Raw genomic sequence first — 18,938 nt, 5'->3', positions numbered from 1 at the left:
CATCCAAGAGTAACACCTGAATGAGACATTGGGTGTTTGCACTTCTCCCTATTCCAAACTCCCTTGACAGACACACAGCTTTCAATTCTTGGACAGAGGCCATTGTGCCTAGTTGGCAGACAGCCACTGGCTTCTCCTCTAGAAGACATACTAGGGGTATGTGGTGTAGGCACCTACCTAGTGGCGACTTAAGGGTGTGCTACACCCTTACTTACCAAAGTTAGGTAGAACGTACTTATTCAAATCTTAGTATTATATGTGCCCGATATAGTGGTTTTCAGTTAATCAATTAGATTTATCTTTATCTCTGTACCACCTGCTCTTTATTTGTACCCTCCCATGAGGCCTGGCCCATTTATTTGTTATTAGACTGTAGGTCTGTCTGTAAGCATTATTTTCTTCGAGTTGCTCGTACTGCATGTACAACATGCTTTCCTGCAACATACAGCGTGCCATGCGCTTTCACTTTCCAAACAGCCCAGAACATTGGCGGTGCTTCTTTAAAATGAAATGAGTCTCACATTTACACTTTCAGCTATTGGCATTGGAAATAACAATGCCTTTTATGCATTTATCAACAGATAAAAGGCACTGACATTAACGACATAAGTAGCTTAAACTGTCACTAATGAAAGCTAAATTGCAAATGCTTATTTTGTTGGACAGCGTCAGACCAATTTAGTATCCCTTGTGACTTACTGCTTCCAGAGGAAGCTCACCATCTTTTTTTTAAATTTTGTTCCTTTCATCTATCTTCTTAATGGAGGTGGGTTGCTTGTGAAAGCAGAAAACTGATGCAAAACTACACCTAAATTAAAAACCCTATGTTCCACCTTCTGTGGTTTAGGACTAGCTGGAGACCAAGTGGCTTTTAATACTCAACTCAAGAGTAAATCATCAAAATCCTTTTTTTGTACATTTCGGCTTTATGGACCAGACATTCCTTTCCCACTCAGTGTAGATATCTTCTTGGTGTTGATAGTGCATTCAAGAGACCCATCACTGCTGTCCTAGTTTGACCTTTGGAGCTTTTGTTTTTAATTGGCCTTTGGGTTTAAATGAATCAGCTCAGTCCCACTGCTTGTGGTGTTCCCTGAACATGTGGGGGGGGGGCTCGTTTGATGGCTTATAGCAACTGGACACCCTCTACCTCTTCCATTCCCCAGAACAATTCAGCTCATGCCTCGTAGTCTTCGGTTTTGTGACCCACTCCGTAATAGACTGCAGACCATGAAGTGGCAACTAGGAAAGAAGCTAAAGGGTGTTCCTCATTTCCAACCAATATAATCCTGGCCACGAGACCATGCAGGCAATGAACCACATGACACTTAATTTTCTGGTTATCTTCAAAGCTTCATTGTTCAAATATTTCCTAGTTTTCCCCACAGTTGAGCTGGACGGCCCATCCATTTTCCTAAATCGTCAACACTGGTGGAGCACCAGCTTCTGCTATCATATGGCTGGCTGTGCAAATGCCTTGAGCCATCATAGAAGGGTATGTGGAAAACACAAAGGAACAAGTATTGTGAAAGCAATAGCTTAATAGCCGACGGTAGAACTATTTGCCTTGCACATGCTAGTTTTCTTAAGCTAGGGTTAAGTAACTAAGCAAAAAAACTTATCAGAAAGCCCAAAAAAAGAATACAAATCAGTGCTGATGTTGAGGCATTACCGCATAGCAGCCACTTCATGTAGACAATCTCAAAGCTCGTGTCAACCAAAGAACCACCTTTTAATCACAGGTATTTTATACAAACACAATGGTGATCTCGCACTCTGCTTGGCATTAAAAGGGACAGTAAAATGCTGCAAGAGCACTGACTAAAGTTTTCCTAATTCCCCCCTCGCCAGAGAAAAAGGCCCCCAATAGTCCTACATTATAAAAAAAAATGTACATTTTACTCATACAAACATCTGGTGAAAACCACTTCACATTGAATACATAAAACCGAGGGAAATCGTGTTCCCAATGTGATGAAGCAATGTTACTATATTCCAGGCATGCTTAAACAGCAGCAATCTCAGTACAGCTCTCCAAGTAGATGTTGCAGCCCAATAACATCACTGCTAAAACAAGGGAAAACGGAGGCATGGAGTAATGTTCTGATATCAGTTTGTCCATGAAGACTGTTTGCTGAAAGAGTGGTAGAATCACATCTGCTTTTTTTTCAAAACCACAATTCATAAGTTAAGTCCTCGTATCAGTTTCACTCCATTGGCTCCGCTTCTTCACCTCCCTCCTCATCTACCTCCTCCTCATCCTCGCCTCCTTCCTCCTCTTCTTCTAAAGGTCCTTCCTCATCCTCTTCCCCGCCTTGTACGAGCTGCTCTTCAGCAGCATCGCCGGCCTCCTCATCCACTTCAGTTTGTTCTTCACCAGCACCTTCCATCTCCATTCCCTCTTCAACTTTGGATTCTTCCGTTTCCTCTGTTGTTTCAGCATCGCCAATCTCGTTCTCAGCCCCTGGTTCAGTGCCTTTTGCAGCTTGATCTTTTGGATCTTCTATGAAAGGATTTTCACCCTGTAAAGCACAAAACTGACTTTCAGAACTGACAAATGGATATTACCAAGTGCAAAAGCCAAATAAAACAAGTACATAGTTAAGACATGCAACTCTATAGTCAAATGACTTCTTGTGCTACAGGTTAACATTTTGAAAATGAATTGTCAGCCGTTGTCATCACCCCTTATGAATGACAAGAGTACAGATGCACTGCACTTTACCTTCAAGTATCGCTCCAACTTTTTGCTGATCATTTTATTGTTGAGAATGCTTTTAGCCACAACCAAGGAAGTCTTCTTGGATTGCTCCATCATAGCCTGTAATAGAGGACAGTTAAGTAACATGCTGCAGATAAGCAATCTGTTGAGAGCTCACAAGAAATGGGACACTGATCGCAGTAAAGTGCTGATTTATAAACAAGTTATAAAAAACACAATTAGTTTTACAACACTGCAATATGAGCAATCGCCCATTTAATCTCAAAGCAAGCACTATCCAAACTTTGATAAGAAAGACTCACTTTTCTATTGTGGTTATGGTCAATTGATTTAAGGTGCTTTTGAAGTATTCCAAACTGCATAGGAATAAAGAGATCACAAGCTGTGCAGTGAGCAGCCTCTACTTTCTTGATGAAGTGATCCATCCCAAGGTCTGAAAATAAATAATAATGTGAGGCGTTAATCTAATCCCACCTTTTTTACTGAATGAGGGAACCACTTAAACGCAATTCATAATCACCCAGTTACCACTGGGAAGTGGACCTCGATTCATTCAATACCAAAGATGAAAAATTGCACTGGAGGATTACAAAGGTGAACATAGATATCAGTACAAAGATTATGTAGGTACTTTTCCAATGGCACAGACGCAATCTCAAAGAATTTATATGTAAAGTTATATTTTCCTAGGACAATCATGCTTCTACTCCTTTAGTCTTATGAAAATTTAGCCATTTCCGCATCACAATTTCATTACCCTTTAACTCCATACTGCTGCATAACAAAAGCCATGCCTCCATCTTCAGAAGACTGAAACACCATGTTGGGCACCCCTCAGTTCACACCAAAAAGTTAATACAGGTTTAATTAATGTTTGAGCTTGTAAAGCGCACTGTTACCCGTAGGTTTCCTGGCGCTGTATAACGCTGGGGAAGCAGTCCTGGCTTTCCCTGTGGGATGGCCCCTGCTGAGAGTCCCCAAGGTAGAACCAGGCATCCCCGGCATTGATGGGACCGTTGTGGAGATTAGGCAAGCTAATGCCCAGAGTTGCCGAGAGGGAACCCTGATTAGAGTAGGCACCGAAGCGAGAATTATCGAGTTCGCTGACCCAAATCCACGACCCTGCCGCGTCGGGAATTGAACCCGGGTCCCGGCTGACTTCTGCTCCCGGGTCTGCCGCCTCTAACCAGTGAGCCACTCCACAAAAAGCAGTTGCAGGAGAATTAGTTTGTGGGAATGCCCAGGAAGCGGTTGAAGTCTTTGTAACTTTAAGTAGTAGAAGTGTCATGTACACTATTACATTCAGGGATTTGGAATTCCATAGCACGACGCCCTGGACATTGTTTGGGGTAACGGTCAACAAGTTTCTGTATTTTGTCTTGGGACAAGTAGGCACAAACCCCTTTGGGTGTCAATTTGCAGCACCACATTATACGGGAAGGGCACTGTTTGCAGGTAAGGTAAATATGTGTGCCCAGATTTTAATGCTGTTCTGACTTGTATTTAGGATTCATTGGAAGTCTTTATTAGTGTGAGCACACCAAGTAAATACTGTAAGCTCCGTCTGCACAACTGACAGTTGTTCCAGTATAAAAACGTGCGCACGTTTTTAAAGTTTAGCAATGAGGCTAACCCCATTGTTTGGGCCAACCTTATTTTGGAGCGGAAGTGGTCGCAATACACAAGAAGGGGGCGAGTGAGGATCCTGCCAACTACAGACCAATAAGCTTAATTGATGTAATCCAAAAGGTGGTTGACAGGGTTCTGATCTCCAGAATGGTGGCTTGGCTAGAGGAGGGAGAAGTTAACGCAGCTACAAGCGGAATTTAGGCAGACAATAGGTACAATGGACCAAGTTTTCAGATTCACAGCTACATATTGGAAAACTGTCCATTGGCAAGGGGTCGTTGTATTTGGCCTTTATTTTAAAAGTTTTATATAGCGCGAACAAGATCCTTGCAGATAGAGCGCTTTACAGAGCATAGAACACCAGGAGGGTGAATAACAGGCCATAGGGTATATCACAGTTGTAGGTATAGGTGGGGTATGTACATGGGGGAAGCATAGTAAACAGGTAAATCAATAATGCAAGTAGTAAGAATAGTTGTAAGCATAGACAGTCTGGTAATTCAGTAATGCAAGTAATACGAATAATCGAGGGATCATAGATAATACAGATCGGTGCAGAGACTTTTAAAATTCACGTTCAGGGCTTTCAAGTCAGGGGAGATACGAGAGTGTTTTGACCCAGTGATGAGTCTCGCTGCAGCGTTTAGAGAAGCTCTTAGGGGTGCCGTAGTAGTTAGAGGGAGACCGCCGAGGGCAGTGCTGCCGTATTCTATTCGAGGGATGACTAGTGCTTGTACTGCAGTTTGGAAGTCTTTGGCTCGGAGGAAGGGTTTGAGTTTCCTCAGTGTATTGATTGATAGTTCGCACCCTTCTTTGCCTTGCTGATGTGTTGCTGCATGTCGAGATTGGTGTCAAGTGTTATGCCCAGAGATTTTGCTGAGTCCACGATGGTTGGTTGGACATTGAGTGCAGTTAGGTGTTTAAGCCAAGTTTGAGTGGTAGAGATCTTCGCGGGAGGTGCGATCAGAAGGAACTCTGTTATCAAAGCATTGAGTTTGAGATGATTATCAGCCAGCCAGGATTGCGTGCTTCTGATCGTTGAGTTCAGGCGAACAATGTCTTTGGGGGATTGCACTTTGAGATATAGTTGGGTGTCATCTGCGTACATGTGAAAGAATACATTGGATTTTTGTAACAAGGTGGTGAGAGGTTCCATAACTAGGTTGAACAAAGTTGGGGATAAGGAGGATCCTTGGGGGACGCCTAACGACACAGGTATTGGCGAGGAAAAAAGGTTGTTGCACTTGAATTTCTGCGACCTGTTGTGTAGAAAGGAAGCGAGCCACTTGAGAACATTTCCAGATATACCCATTCTTGTGTTTAATAGTTAGAGTAGTTTCTCAAGTTTAACGGTGTCGAATGCTGAGGAGAGACCAAGAAGGATGAGGAGGCAGGTATCATTTTGGTCAAGGATTTGAAGGGCGTCGTCAATTATGTGAGTCATAGCGGTTTCTGATCTGTGTCCTGCTCGGAAACCTGATTGGTGGGAGTTGAGGAGATCAAACTGATCAATGTGTTTGGTCAGTTGTAGTTGTGCGCATTTTTCCAGGAGTTTGGCGAGAGTGGGAGTATTGGTAATGGGACGGTAATTGTTTAGATCAGATGGGTCGGCTGTAGGTTTCTTTAGTAATGGTTGTCACTTGTGCGACTTTGAGGGTGTCAGGGATGGTTCCTTGTTGGAGCTGTTGATAATTTTAGTCCAGAGTGGGAGGAGCAGCGGGGTTAAGTCTTTGACAGCGTTAGCAGGGAGGGAGTCCGTGAGGTGATTGGATGGCTTTAAGGTGCTGATTGTGGACAGGGATCGCGATCCGGTGTGAGGGGTGCAGAGTGGGAGAGTCTTCCGGAAGGGTGGGGTGCAGATTGGGGGGGTGTGAGGCTTGTCTGGGGTGTGCGAGTAGTTTTTTGATGGTGTGAATGTCTTCTTAGAGCTCGAGGAGGGTGGAAATAATCTTGTTCAGTATGGGATAAATGTTGGTGTTTGGGATGGAAGTCATGGGTGAGTGACTGACCTGAGAGTTAGCATGCGGGTGAGTGGGTGGGTTGGTGTTCGCGCAAGGCTCCATGGTGGCGGTGTGCGTGTTGGTGTTAGATCGGAGAGAGGGGTTGGGAGGGATGGCGTAGGGAGGAGGTTGGTGTTGTGGATGAGGGCATTAGTGTCGGGCGGAGAGAGCAGAGTGGGGGTTGAGTGTATGTTAGTGGCGGTGGCTGAGAGGTGGGGGGGAAATGGGATTAGTAAGGGTCCTGTTGTGGGGAGGGGGGGGGGGGTTAAATTAATGGATGTGGTGTGCTCTGCAAGGTTGGAGGGTGGTAGTGGGGACTGAGAATGGGAGGGGACAGAGGGTGGGATTTGTCGTTATGCGTGTCGTTCAGGTGCTGAACTATGCTAGTGGGGTTGTGAATGGGAGCTGTGGGGTCAGGGAACGGGAGAGGTATGAATGGGGGACCAAGGGTTGGTGGTGGTGGGGCGGCTGATGTATGAAGGGGAGGGATTTGTGTCTGTGATTGAGGGGCGGTTATAGCGGGTGGGTGATTGACTAGGGTGCTGGGGGTAGAGGTGAGGTACGCTTCGGTCTGGTGCGGAGTAAGGTTAGAAGGGATGTGGGAGGGGGCTGTGAGGTCAGGCAGATCTTAAAACTGCTTTTGACCTTGTACAGCGAGTCAAACTGTGGCAGGTGCTGCATGACATGGGTCTACCACGATATCTCCTAGAGTTAAAAGATTGCACGATGGTACCTACACTAGAATCAGATGGGGGAGTGCAGGAGAACTGCCAGAGAATACCAGTACAGAGGGGGGTCCGCCAGGCATGTGTGATGGCTCCCACTTAGTTCTCCCTCTTTATAAATGGGGTGGCAGACCATTTGAGGGAGGACCCAGTGGATGCCCCCACCCTGGCAGGTGAAAAGATACCAACCCTCCTCTTTGCAGACGACACCCTCCTAATGTCCAAAACCCTCTCTGGTCTCCAGAAACTTTTAAATAGGTTTAGTGCCTTTTGTGAGGAACGTGAGCTCACAAATAACACCACCTAAAATAATGGTGCTGTCTAGCAGCAAGAAAGTTAGGAGGATTAATGTTTCGCTTAAATGGTATTTTACTTTAGGAAGTGGAAGCCTACTTGGGAGTCAGGATAAACCGTAAAATGAAGTGGGACTCCCACGTAGCTAAAATGCTTTTAAGCCAAAAGAGTGGCGGGGGCTATCTCTAGATATCGTGCGACCTCTAGTACACCCATTAGCCCAGCTTTAGCATTCTATGATGGTAAGGCCCTGGCAGCTGCAACCTATGGGTCGGAACTGTGGGGCTTTGACAGAGTCCCAGATATAGTTAAAGCAGAGAATAAGTTTGAGAGCTAGTGCGTCTCCCTACTTCCGCTCCCTTAAAACCATTACTCCACTACATGGGTCGCTGCTCTTTTAAAGACATTGGTGGCCTTCTCTTTATTGGGTACGTCTTAGGACACCGGAGCTTGTCAACTATGCTGCTGTCCTTGATGATCTTATTACATTGAACTCTCTAATGAAGATTGGCTGAAAAAAAAAAAAACGAGGGATCTGGCGATCAATTTGGGGCTAAGTGAAGAGTGAATCTGTCACCACCCCCGAAAGAAATTATTAAGAAACTCTATTGGGAGTGGATTCAAGCAAGAGACTTGAAAAATCTAAAGGAGGGCTGTTTAACCGACCAGTTTTTGATCCATAAGCCAGAGAGGAAGCTAGAACCCTTTCTGGATTTCATTAGAAACCAGAGACAGAACATAGTTTTGGAAATTGAGGTATGGAACCCTACCCTTGAATGTCTTTACTAGAAGCTGGAGAGACCTCACCATCAAGCTACCTGCCCGGGGTGTGCTAATTTCACGGAGTCCCTAGCTCACTTCTTATGGGCCCAGAAGATGGCCAAGACCAGTTTGTACAGAACTGGGAACAAGGCAATATTCAGTGGCTCTCCGCATTCTAACAGACACTACATCCATGATGGTAATTTGCGGAGTCGCAAAATTTCTGGGGAAAGCATGGCAAATACAAACAAAGCTTGCTCAACTGAGAATGGGGTAGGATACCAAGCGGTATAACTGTTATTATATCAACTAGCACTCAATTAGCACTTTCTAGCCCTGGAACAAATGACTGGACTTGTTTTTATTACCGATGTGTATTTTAATTCGTTTTTTAAGTTGCTTCTTCGCTTTTGTATTTTGAAATTTGTTTTATCTATTTTACCCTTCGTGATGAAATTGTAAATTGTATTTACTTTTATGATACTGTGTTATCGAATAAAGTATTACAAACAAAAGCAATATGAGGCTATGTATAATGCTCCGAGAACGTTCACTGATTTGATGTAATTAGTTGCAGAAGCTTGAAAGCAAGATTGATTTGCTTTCAAAATAAAATGCTTTTTACAAAAATGAAAGCAGGAATACACATTTTGCTTAACTACTCAGGTACCATTTCTTTGCAGCATCATTTAGTAATATGTGGTGATGCGTGCTAGTATTTCCCAAAAATATTCATAATGGGAAATCAGTGTAACCAATTTTAATAAGAATATGGGAAACAAAAATAAACCTGCGTTGGCAAAGCCAGTCGGTCTGAAATTGTTGGTCAGCTTTTTAGTTGTCAATTCGTGACTTTTTGGCATGGTTTTTGTAAAACCTAGTGTGGGAGCTGCTGGCCCATCACAATTCAAACATTGGCGAAAACAAAAATTGTTTTGGCCTCAAAAAAACTTATTGCCACAGTAGTTACTGGCACAGTACTAAACTACTTTGTCTGCAGATAGATATGCTCCTTGTGAAAGAGCAGAATGCTATCACTCAGTGGGAAGCCAACCAATACAGAGAAGCAGAATTTTAATACAGAAAAGGTCACAAACGTCAGAACAAATTTGAGACCCAGTTATTAAAATGGGTCTCAAAAGTGCACACATTATATGTCTTTGCATTAAGGGCAGCTATACGGCAAGAATTTACACAAGTTGGACAAGAAATAGTACTTCTAGAAAATATTTGTTAACTGCATTTTAGCTTTAGCAAATAGGCTTGTATAGATTTGCTCATACAGAAATCTCGAGTATTTGCAAGTTCTTTCCTTCCAACCACTTTTTACCCAACTCTGGAAGAAAGTTTACATCAGCCATAGTCTAGTAAATGTCCAACACTACTCAGTATGGTAAAGAAAACCCTTTCAATAAACATACAAGTTAGTAAGTTTGCACCGAATCAAAAGGGCATTCTAGCCCTGGAACTATTGCTTACACAACCTTCAGCCCCAGTATGTATATTTGCGGTAAGATGGCAACATAAGGGGATTGCAAGTATTCAAACACTACTATGGTATGAGCCCTGGCATAATCAGAGAGGCTACATCAGAACTTTTATGAGATTGCTGCCATAATTTGTTGCTGCACTACATGGCACCAAAGGGGCAAGTGGATTTTGTAAGCAACCTGCCCAATGGATGAGTAGATATTTCAATAAATTCCACACCCCCTGTACATTTAAGATTAAATAAAACCATACCAGATCCTCCACATATGAAACTATGATTGTCAAGACTCAGTTATCAAATAACGGTCTCTCCAAACTAAGTCAATATCCACCCCCTAAACATGATCCATTAAAATAGTGCTCAGGTAAGAACCAGCAACACTGTTCCGCTATGGACGGCATATGGTGTTCACACTTTAATGTAGTTTTGATTTTAACCATGCAAAAATGTTTTACATGAGGAATCATTGCAAAAATACAGCATAACAGAATAGTCACACATTACACAACGGGGTATGCTGTATACACAGCAATTTAGATACTGCACTATATTACCACAAATCAGCCTAAAAGCTTGCCATCAATACTAAATAATCCCAGGGCCAACACATGGCCTTAATAGCAACAATTTCCCTTAAATTGAGAACGAAAAGTGGTCCTCAAGAAAGTACTTTAACAGTGCGTGAAAACATTGGCTGTCAGTTAACTTTGGGATAATGGCTTTAAGTGACCAACCAGACAATATATAACATACTAAACCGGGCACACAGTGCCCAAAAATACATTTTCAATTCTTACCTTGTGTCAAATCCTGGTCTCTGTAAATCTGTTGGATAGCTGCATTAATATCCTCTACTAATTTACGACGCTCCTCTGTTTTTTTATACTTGTTGGAAACGTACTCCTGTTGATAAAGATATTCTTAAGCAACCAGATTTCAAGGAAACAGTAAACCACATGCACATATAAAGCAGACTATTTATTTGAACTTTCATGCCAAACTTTCACGGAGTGCCATATACATCTGCTGTCTAGTGCGGTCTTTCCCAAAAATTATTGTAAAAAAACGTTTTCCATTTGTGATGTCTTTGTCTGTGGTTTAGTTTAAAAATTGTAGTTTTAACCTGCCTGTGATTGGATATTTTATAACCTGTGTTTTAAACTTGTGTTTTTTTCTTCCCATGATTGCTTCCATTTACTGTGTTGAATTGTGGGATTTGCAGTCTAAACTCTGTAGTTTCTCTCATTGCTGACGACTTGGTTTTCCCTCCAAATTTCTCCTTTGCTCTGTGCTAATACCTGTTTATTAAAACAGTGCACCCCCAGCAACAGGGATTTTCTACATCAGAGGGTGTTTCTGTGAGCGGTTTAAACAGTTTACTAGGGACTGTGCACTTAGTTTTTTGGCCAGTATAGGGAGTAAAGTGTTATTCAAACAGTAGTTAGATTTCAAGTTAGTGAGGCCTTTACCTGCAGAAGTCCAAAGTGTGGATTAAGCCAGTCTGTCTCCTAGGAGATTCTGAACAGGAAAAGCAAATACTTTTTTCTTACTCTATCCTTCTATCATTTAAAATCCAACTAACTGACTTACCTATCCACCACTTAAAATGTACTTGTAGGTATCACTATACTAATTCAACACTAATCTATGGGTACCGGAGTAGCGTGCTACCCACCGAAAAAGAGCTTTGACGCCTAGTCAGGCGTAGTAAACGATATATAAATGCAATACCAAAATACATAGAACATCTGAGGCACATTTCGATTGGTAGATGTGACTGCAATATGTACCTGAAGGAAGTCTGCAGTCTGTTTGGGGAGCTTTGTACCCACAAAGTTGAAATGGTCACTGTGGAACTTGCTTTCAAAGTGGCTCTTGATCTCATCATCATAGTATGTGCGGAACTTGCACAGCGAGCAGACGTACTGAATCCTGGAAAAAAACGGACTATGTCAGACATAACTTCTCTACAAAACGCAAAAACTAGATTCCACAATTGTATTAGTGTGTGATAGTTAGGAGAAAAGCAAGAACACTAGCTTCTTTAGGGTATCAAATTCAACAACTTGAACAATCTTGATCAAGATTCCGACCAATCCAACTAGAGACTACAATACCATTGGATACACACCCCAAAGTACATCATATTGCTCAGTTGCAAGTTCACATCTACTAAGTAGAGAAGTAGTTACCGTTCTACCATGCGGTCACGCTGCCTCTTCTTTTGACGGTCTTGCGTTTTCTTGCCTGCTTGAAGTTTTTTTTTCACCTCGCTTATTTCCTCTTGAATCGTTAAAGAACCTGCGAAATAAGATATGTCTGTCACTCGAAAACAGACAGCCAATCATACTGGAGAAGGTGGGCATATTTTAAGATGCTAACCTGAACTCCTTTCAAGAAACAGTGTGCGAAAACTACTTAACTTGCAGGAAACTATTAGTTCACACCCCATTTACACTTTCATACACAATTCTAACCGCAAAGGAACAATAAACACCTCACCTTTATCAGCTGCACCTTCACCCTAGAAGGAAAACGCACAAAGTTAACGAAGACAACAATGATAGGTACGTACAATCAGCCTTTGGTAGTACTACTAACAAAAATCCATACAAAACCACTCACATTTGTCCCAGCCTCTGCCCCATCTTCTACTTTTTCCTCTGAAATAAAGATATATATTGGTTAGCTACACACTAAGTATCACTGGGAACAGGAATGCACGATACTAATGTTTTTGATGGGCCTGCACCCTTTAAATAAGGCAAGTTGTTGGGAAATCATGTTAACTTTACCTAGGGTTTCCCGTACCAATGAAAAATTTAAATATCGCTGTTTTAACTTTTGTATCAATGGTTCACTTTATTATAAAGTGTTTTTCCAATTGGAGTTTTCTTCAATATAGTAAAAAAAAACGCAATGCCAGAGGGCCACACCACAAGAAGAACCCACCAATAAACAGGCACATAAATAAGTCACAAAGCTGGCTTAAAAAAAAAAAAAACACAGGAGCTACAATTAACAAGGAAGGTTGGGTCCTTGTCCTGGAGTTATGCAGACTAGCACTAGATCACTGGCAATATTGAATACTTCACCAATGATGGGAATACCCACAATTATGAACTATAGTCGTCAAGTACGGTAGCGTAAGCAAATCAACATGTGGAGCGATATTCCTCGATTAAAAGTGGCAAGAGATGACGTATCAACCCTTGATTATTTTAATGCTGTTGAAAACACATGAAAGCCTCCATTTAATTGAGCTGCAGCAGAGAACCCGGAGGCGGTCATTTGAACAAATCGGTCTTTAGCATGCATGTGTTCAGCACAAGTTATGACGTGTGCTGGATTTGAGAAGTTTAATTTAAAATTCCAACTCCAGCCTGCAACAGCAGGGAAGGTGCTTGACATTAAATCCAACAGTATTCCGCCAATGCGCCCAACTCAAGCAAGTCGTTAAGACTGGTGTGCTGTGTGAATGCAGGTTTGTTCTAGCATCAGCGCGGATGGACGTTTATTGTAATTAAGACATGCTTACTCAAACCCAGCTAGGAGGGAGTTTGCAAGTCAGGCTAGTAGCTGTGCAGCTGCATGATGGAGGTAAATCATGGTCCAATATGATATACACAACTTTGGCAAGTGTGAAAATCCACCCATCCCTGGTTCACAATGTTAAGCAGGTACTGGGTATGCATACAAATTAATGGACAGTCCTGGATTAAGAGAGTCCAGGTCAAGTGTGCAGAGTATTCAGATTAGCAGCGGGCTTAGACTCTTGATCATAGCAGCAGGATTTACTAGCAAATCAAAATAAAGCAGTTTGTGGAATAGTATCAACTACAGTACATGCAGTAAAAAGTACTGAAACCATAAGAGCCTCCCAGAGAATTTCAGCTGGGCGTGGACTACACACTAAGACTGGCATTGCTAAACATGCATAGGTGTGAACTATAAGGGTTGCTAGTAGTATAGTATTTTCCCCAGCTTAAGGTGACCGAGGCCATTAATAAAGGATGGTAAATCTGATGTGAATGCTATGCAAAGTCTAAGGTATTAGATTACACGGTTTATTACCTCCAGTGGTTTCATCGCCCTCGTTCTTTGCTACTTTGGACTCTGGTTCTCCAGCTGTGTTGGTTTGTTTGCGCTTCTTGGCGGCACCATCCTTCTTATTAAATTTCTTCTTCTGTTGCGTTTGCTGCTGCGTTTGAGCCTGAAGCGATTAAATTAACAACTATAAAACACCTAGCCTGACAGACACGCAGCACAGTGGAACTACCAGACACAAAACTAGTTTTCCCAACAAACTGCGTGATTTAAGGCAAACTGAAAGAAAAGCAAGTCATCTGAATCAGACTGTTCGCTGCTGCCCTAACACCTCTAAACTCGGGCGATGGTCGCTAGAAGTCAGACCCCTCCCAAATAAAAACCCACTCCCGCCGGCACAATTAGACTAAATCTATGACAGTAGCAACCAGAAAATTGCATCCAGTCAGCGGCAGGTTTAGGGAGGTCAGTAAGGGGAAATGCAAATAGCCGCAAAGCACATACAAGTACTACATTTTTGATCCCCCCCAAGTGTTACTCGCGGGATATATAAATCCGCAAACAGACGCTCTCGCTATAACATACTACAGATATTGCAGAGTCGTGTGTTGCACTTAACAGAACCCATGTCCTTAAAGTTGTAAGCGGACAGTGGGTTAAGGTGGGCACAAACGCCTGTGTATTTCGGTATTGGGACGGTCAGACCACGCCGTGGGATTACAGAACTGCACATTGTTGGGTGCAGGTGAGCTGGCATACAGAATGACTATGTATGTGAATGGGAACACCTCTAGTTAAGGTTCGTCAATGATTACGCTTATGGCTTTAAGGAGTTTGACATGGCACTGTGCTGGGCAGCCGTTACATTTTGTATCCCTTCAGACGGAGACTTGAGCGTATGAACAGCAATAGGCAGCAGCTGTTCAACACTGCCCATCTGGTACATCAAGTAAAAAAATAAAAATGGGCGTGGAGAAGGCACAGAGTGTACTTACTTTGTCTCCGTCCCACACTTTGGCTGTTTTTCCTCGGCCACGTTTGAAGCCACCTCCTCCGAAGCGCCTATTCCCAGAGAAACCTCTCATTCCCTGGAACATGTTGATCTCAGGGTATGCTTTCTGGGAGAAGAGGGACGGGGGTCGGGGGGAACCGGAGATGCCAGAACCCCACCCGCCCACTGGCTGTGGCTCATTCCATTGTCCACTCATGCGACCGGGAAATGCCGGCATGGGTCTGTTTTTTCGCCCGTCTCTGCCCCAGCTCTGACCCCGCTGGCCAAAGTTGCTGCGTGCTCTGGTCTGGAACTGGTCCCTGCGGTTCCCGTAGGAGCTGTCATAGCGACCTTCATAGGCACTGTCCCCGTCATGTTGCGCCTCACTGTAATCGTAGCCGGATCTGTAAAGATCACGGTCATTCAGTGAAGACCTAGAGTCGTAGGACTCGTAGGATTCATACCTGCAAGAGTCGCACAGCAAGCAAGGAATCCAATCAGTAGCAGATAAGGCAACGGGAGAAAGAGCCTGCCGAGAAATGGCAGCACAGACGTTAAGCAAAAGATAGATGAGAACGTTAATTGCTATATTAAAAAAAAGGTCTTCCTCATTTCATATCAAACAAGGCTCAGAGGTTTCACTCAACATGGGAGTTTTTCCTTGTGTGGTACAGCAGTCAGACGGCAGTGGGCAGGAAAGTGGGCATCATACAGTGCAGGAAGTATCAATCTTTCCAACAAGGTTGGACAAGAGAAGTCTACCTAGGCTGATTACACAAACCTGAAGCAATGGCTTTTTATGAGCCTCGCTAATACCAAATTGTGTTTTGTTAATTTTTCACTACTGTGTCACTACTTTATATGGAAAAAAATTCCCAAGCTGAGCAAAGGCTCCTGCGGCAGCACTGCAGTTTACATCAACTTTTTTTACCGTTCATAGCACCAAGGTAAGTTTACTCTTTATGATCTTACATAATAGACACATTATTTCGCATACAATGGCTAAACTCTGTTGGTGGGAGACACAAACATCAACAATCCCAATGCATATGCTAAATAGGAGGCTTAAGACATGCACGTACTCAAAAACTCGCACACGCTAACATGACATCTTAAATCGGTCAAGGTGCACCTAGACTAGTTACCCAAACAGGGACCTGTACATAATCAACCAGCTCAGCATCTGAGGAATGCATTTCGAGCCGTTGCAGCACAATCACTTGTCACCAGATATACGCCAGTTCTCCAACAGCTTCAGAATTGATCACCAAGGGTTTCTCCGCTCACACGAGCTTTTTGTGGGAGGGATTTCGGGTAACAAACTAACTTCTTTAACAGGGCGACGCAGCCATGTTCTCACAAAAAGCACGCGGGCTCCTGAAGACTCTGTTTGCCCTCCGAACAAGCACCCCTTAGATACAATTAGAACTAACTGTGTAAGCAGTATACAATCAGGTTCGGAAGGCAGACAGAATTTCAAAAGCGGAAATACCTGTGGGTTTTGATTACATATATTGCCCGCAGAAAAAATAAATGATAGGATAATACAGACACATTCAGTCTATTCTCTGCTTTGCGTACCCATAACTGCCCGCATTGGCACTGGGTTCCTGTTCATACCCATATCCGTAATCCTCGTAGCCTACGAAAGAAAAACGCAGTTAAATAAGAAACGACGTAATGCAATTAAAATTTCTTAGCATCATGACTAGGTTCAGCTTAAGCATTGTTCAAGTATTTAAGATAACGCATGCGCACTCTTCCATGCCTTGAGTGGTAGAGATAGCCTGCAGCTTTACTTAATTCGTTAAGCATTTCCCGGCTGTATTTGGACCCCTGTAATTCGAGTCACTCATTGGTTACCTGTATACCAGCCCCTCCACCCAATATTTGCTATATACTCCCTTAAGTTCTGATAGTACACCGGTCTTTGAAGGTTCGATTATTTACATACTTGCATATTTAAGATAAATTAAATACATTGGCAGCGCTCAGCAACACCGCATAACAGGAAACCAAAAGTAGTGGGCAGGTGACATCGGGACCGATGATAATGCGTTAGCTCCTAGTAACAGACTCACCTCGGTTTCCTGCAGTGCTCCAGTTTCCGTAACCTGCAAAGAACAGAGCTAAAAAATCAGTTTTTCAAACAACCGTGTTTATAAGTAGCATTAAATTGGCTCACAAAGGAAACCAAGATCCGAACATGGCAAATGCGATTATACCAACGCGGTGACAAAAGCATGTATACACAGAAACTCAGTGTGCGGCCTACCAATAGTAATACGCATTTTAACGCCAGTCCACGCGTGCTATCGGGGAAGCGGCCTTTGTGTGCAGCAAGGGAGATAGGGGGCAGATGGCCCAATACAGAAAGGGAGGGGGGGCTCCTTTTCACAACACGGTGATGTGGAGATTGCAATTTGGGGCATTTTAGAAAGACACTGAAAACGATCGCTAATCTCCAAATCCAGAACCACAGCGACAAGGAACAAACCGCGTCCATACCAGAGCACACCCACACGACATGAACCACGAGAACCGACAGGGACCACCGAAAGAGAAATAATGAATTCTAAACAAGGAACCGGAAAAATATTTCCACCACCCCAAAATTAACTACATGTAACCCATCACTGCGAGCGTCAAACACCGACACCTCGAACAAGGCATATAATTCAAGGTCCTGTGCGGCAACACCCTTCTACACCTTAATCCGGAAAATATACAAAAAAAAACACTAGCAATTATCCTTTTAACACCACAAACCCAGACTCACTCAAAGAGAAGCACTTTCCGGGGAAATAGGAAAGATTTAACGTGTCACCAACCTCAAATATTCTAAACTTAGAATTACAAAACACGTTGTACAGGGCAGAACAAAGAAGATCCGAGACTTTACAATCGGAAAGGGATCACGAGACATGAGTGGCAAGGACAGAACAAGTGAGTCTCCCAGGCCTACCGGGAAACTTCCCGTTCCACCCAGTACAGCGTGTAACCAAACGGTCACACGCGGGTCAAAAATTATATAAAAACTAGGCAGGGAAAGGGAACATCGCCACCAACCCAGCACTTACCCGAATAACTGGTCATTTTGCTTGATGGGAAAGACTTGCAGGTCCCCGAAACCTTCTCGGCAGTCGACGAGTCTGTGAGAGAATTTTTCCAAGCTGGCTCACAAGCGTTAAACGGGAGAACAGACTCCGCCCACCGACGGTATAGGTCCAGTCCAACAGGCAACCCCAAGCCCATTGGCCATCTAAGACATCACTTACTCGGCAGCTTTTACTCTAGGAAATGACGCCTGCATAGACCTGCCCTTGACAACGATTGGACAGGACCTACGTCTTTCAAATATATCGAGGCCGCATAGCCTCCTTGTATTGGACAGCGAGTATGATTCTTCAAGGGAGTGGTTAACGTGGTTTCCTGTGTAAAATGGCAGTCGCTTCTTCCTGCAAACAGAAAGAGTAGGTAAAATGGCGGCTAATGAGAAACCACGGCACCAGTGAGTTATAGGTTCCTAATATAAGTTGAAATGTCTCCAGCACTAACCAAATGAACACGCTGCGTTTCCGATTTTTTTCGTCTAGTGGTCCACTATTCTTGCACAAACTCATCTAACAAGCCTTACTCGATGTTGCGCAATCAGGCCGAATGGAAAGAAAAGAAATACTCCACATCCCCTACGGCTCACCAAGGTACTCATTAGAAGTCTACATTCCACCCAGAAAATAACAGCCAGATACTATCAGACCAGAGGCTCCGAGTGTGCTTTTCTTTCTGTACGCTTTGTTTCCAGCTGCCAATGAAGTAAAGCTTTAGTAAACACTACATTACCCATGACCACATAGTCATATGACCAACCATAAAGCCTCAGCCCTACATAACTAACTCTCTTCCAGACCAACAGCTTCATCTTGCTTGGCTGCTTTGCAGCCAGTTAAACGCATTCCTGTTTTACTGTCTACAGTTATTGCGCGTGATTTACTTCATGTGCAATATTATTTTTATTCTGAATATTTACGCTTTCTCGCGCCCTCGTTATGCTGTGGTTTTGGCTATCCATATTGCCTCTATTTTTATGTTGTACTTTTGCCGACATGCTCAGATCACGGTTGTTGCTTTTCCTCTTGTGAGGTTTGCAAGCCGTGCAGGCTTTAGGGAACGTTCACCCCAAGCAGAGTGGCTTACCGCCCCTTTTCCTGTGGACTTGGAGGGACATAGTGAGGATACGACCGCTCGTCGTTGTCCTCTTTTCATTTCCTTTGAC

General features: G+C 43.4%; 1 protein-coding gene across 3 annotated transcripts; it reads right to left on the bottom strand.

Moving 5' to 3' along the window:
- Positions 1–1,713: 1,713 nt before the first annotated feature.
- Positions 1,714–17,886, bottom strand: AKAP8L (A-kinase anchoring protein 8 like). 3 transcript variants are annotated; one of them, XM_086960744.1, is made up of 13 exons: positions 17,743–17,886; positions 16,744–16,776; positions 16,244–16,304; positions 14,667–15,126; positions 13,699–13,837; positions 12,250–12,287; positions 12,127–12,148; positions 11,817–11,925; positions 11,415–11,556; positions 10,422–10,527; positions 3,025–3,155; positions 2,726–2,821; positions 1,714–2,522 (listed from the first exon to the last, which is right to left on the bottom strand). In XM_086960744.1, the coding sequence occupies exons 1-13, from the start codon at positions 17,756–17,758 to the stop codon at positions 2,208–2,210; spliced, it is 1,668 nt and encodes a 555-aa protein (XP_086816870.1). In that variant the 5' UTR covers positions 17,759–17,886; the 3' UTR covers positions 1,714–2,207. The 3 variants fall into 3 exon arrangements, with proteins under 3 accessions (XP_086816870.1, XP_086816886.1, XP_086816878.1); XM_086960760.1 differs by having other exon boundaries at positions 11,817–11,907; positions 17,743–17,872; XM_086960752.1 differs by lacking the exon at positions 12,127–12,148 and having other exon boundaries at positions 12,246–12,287; positions 17,743–17,872.
- Positions 17,887–18,938: the final 1,052 nt, after the last annotated feature.

This window comes from Lissotriton vulgaris, chromosome 1_1 (assembly GCF_964263255.1).
Source record: "Lissotriton vulgaris chromosome 1_1, aLisVul1.2, whole genome shotgun sequence".
NCBI lineage: Eukaryota > Metazoa > Chordata > Amphibia > Caudata > Salamandridae > Lissotriton > Lissotriton vulgaris.
Note: the sequence above shows the minus strand (reverse complement) of the source record. Positions and strands in the feature narration are given on the sequence as shown.

Excerpts from the sequence above, each read along its gene's own strand:
- AKAP8L (XM_086960744.1), bottom strand. Across the intron at positions 15,127-16,243 it reads GCCAATGCGGGCAGTTATGG|GTATGAATCCTACGAGTCCT; the intron begins GTACGCAAAGCA and ends CGACTCTTGCAG. Across the intron at positions 10,528-11,414 it reads AGACTGCAGACTTCCTTCAG|GAGTACGTTTCCAACAAGTA; the intron begins GTACATATTGCA and ends CTTTATCAACAG.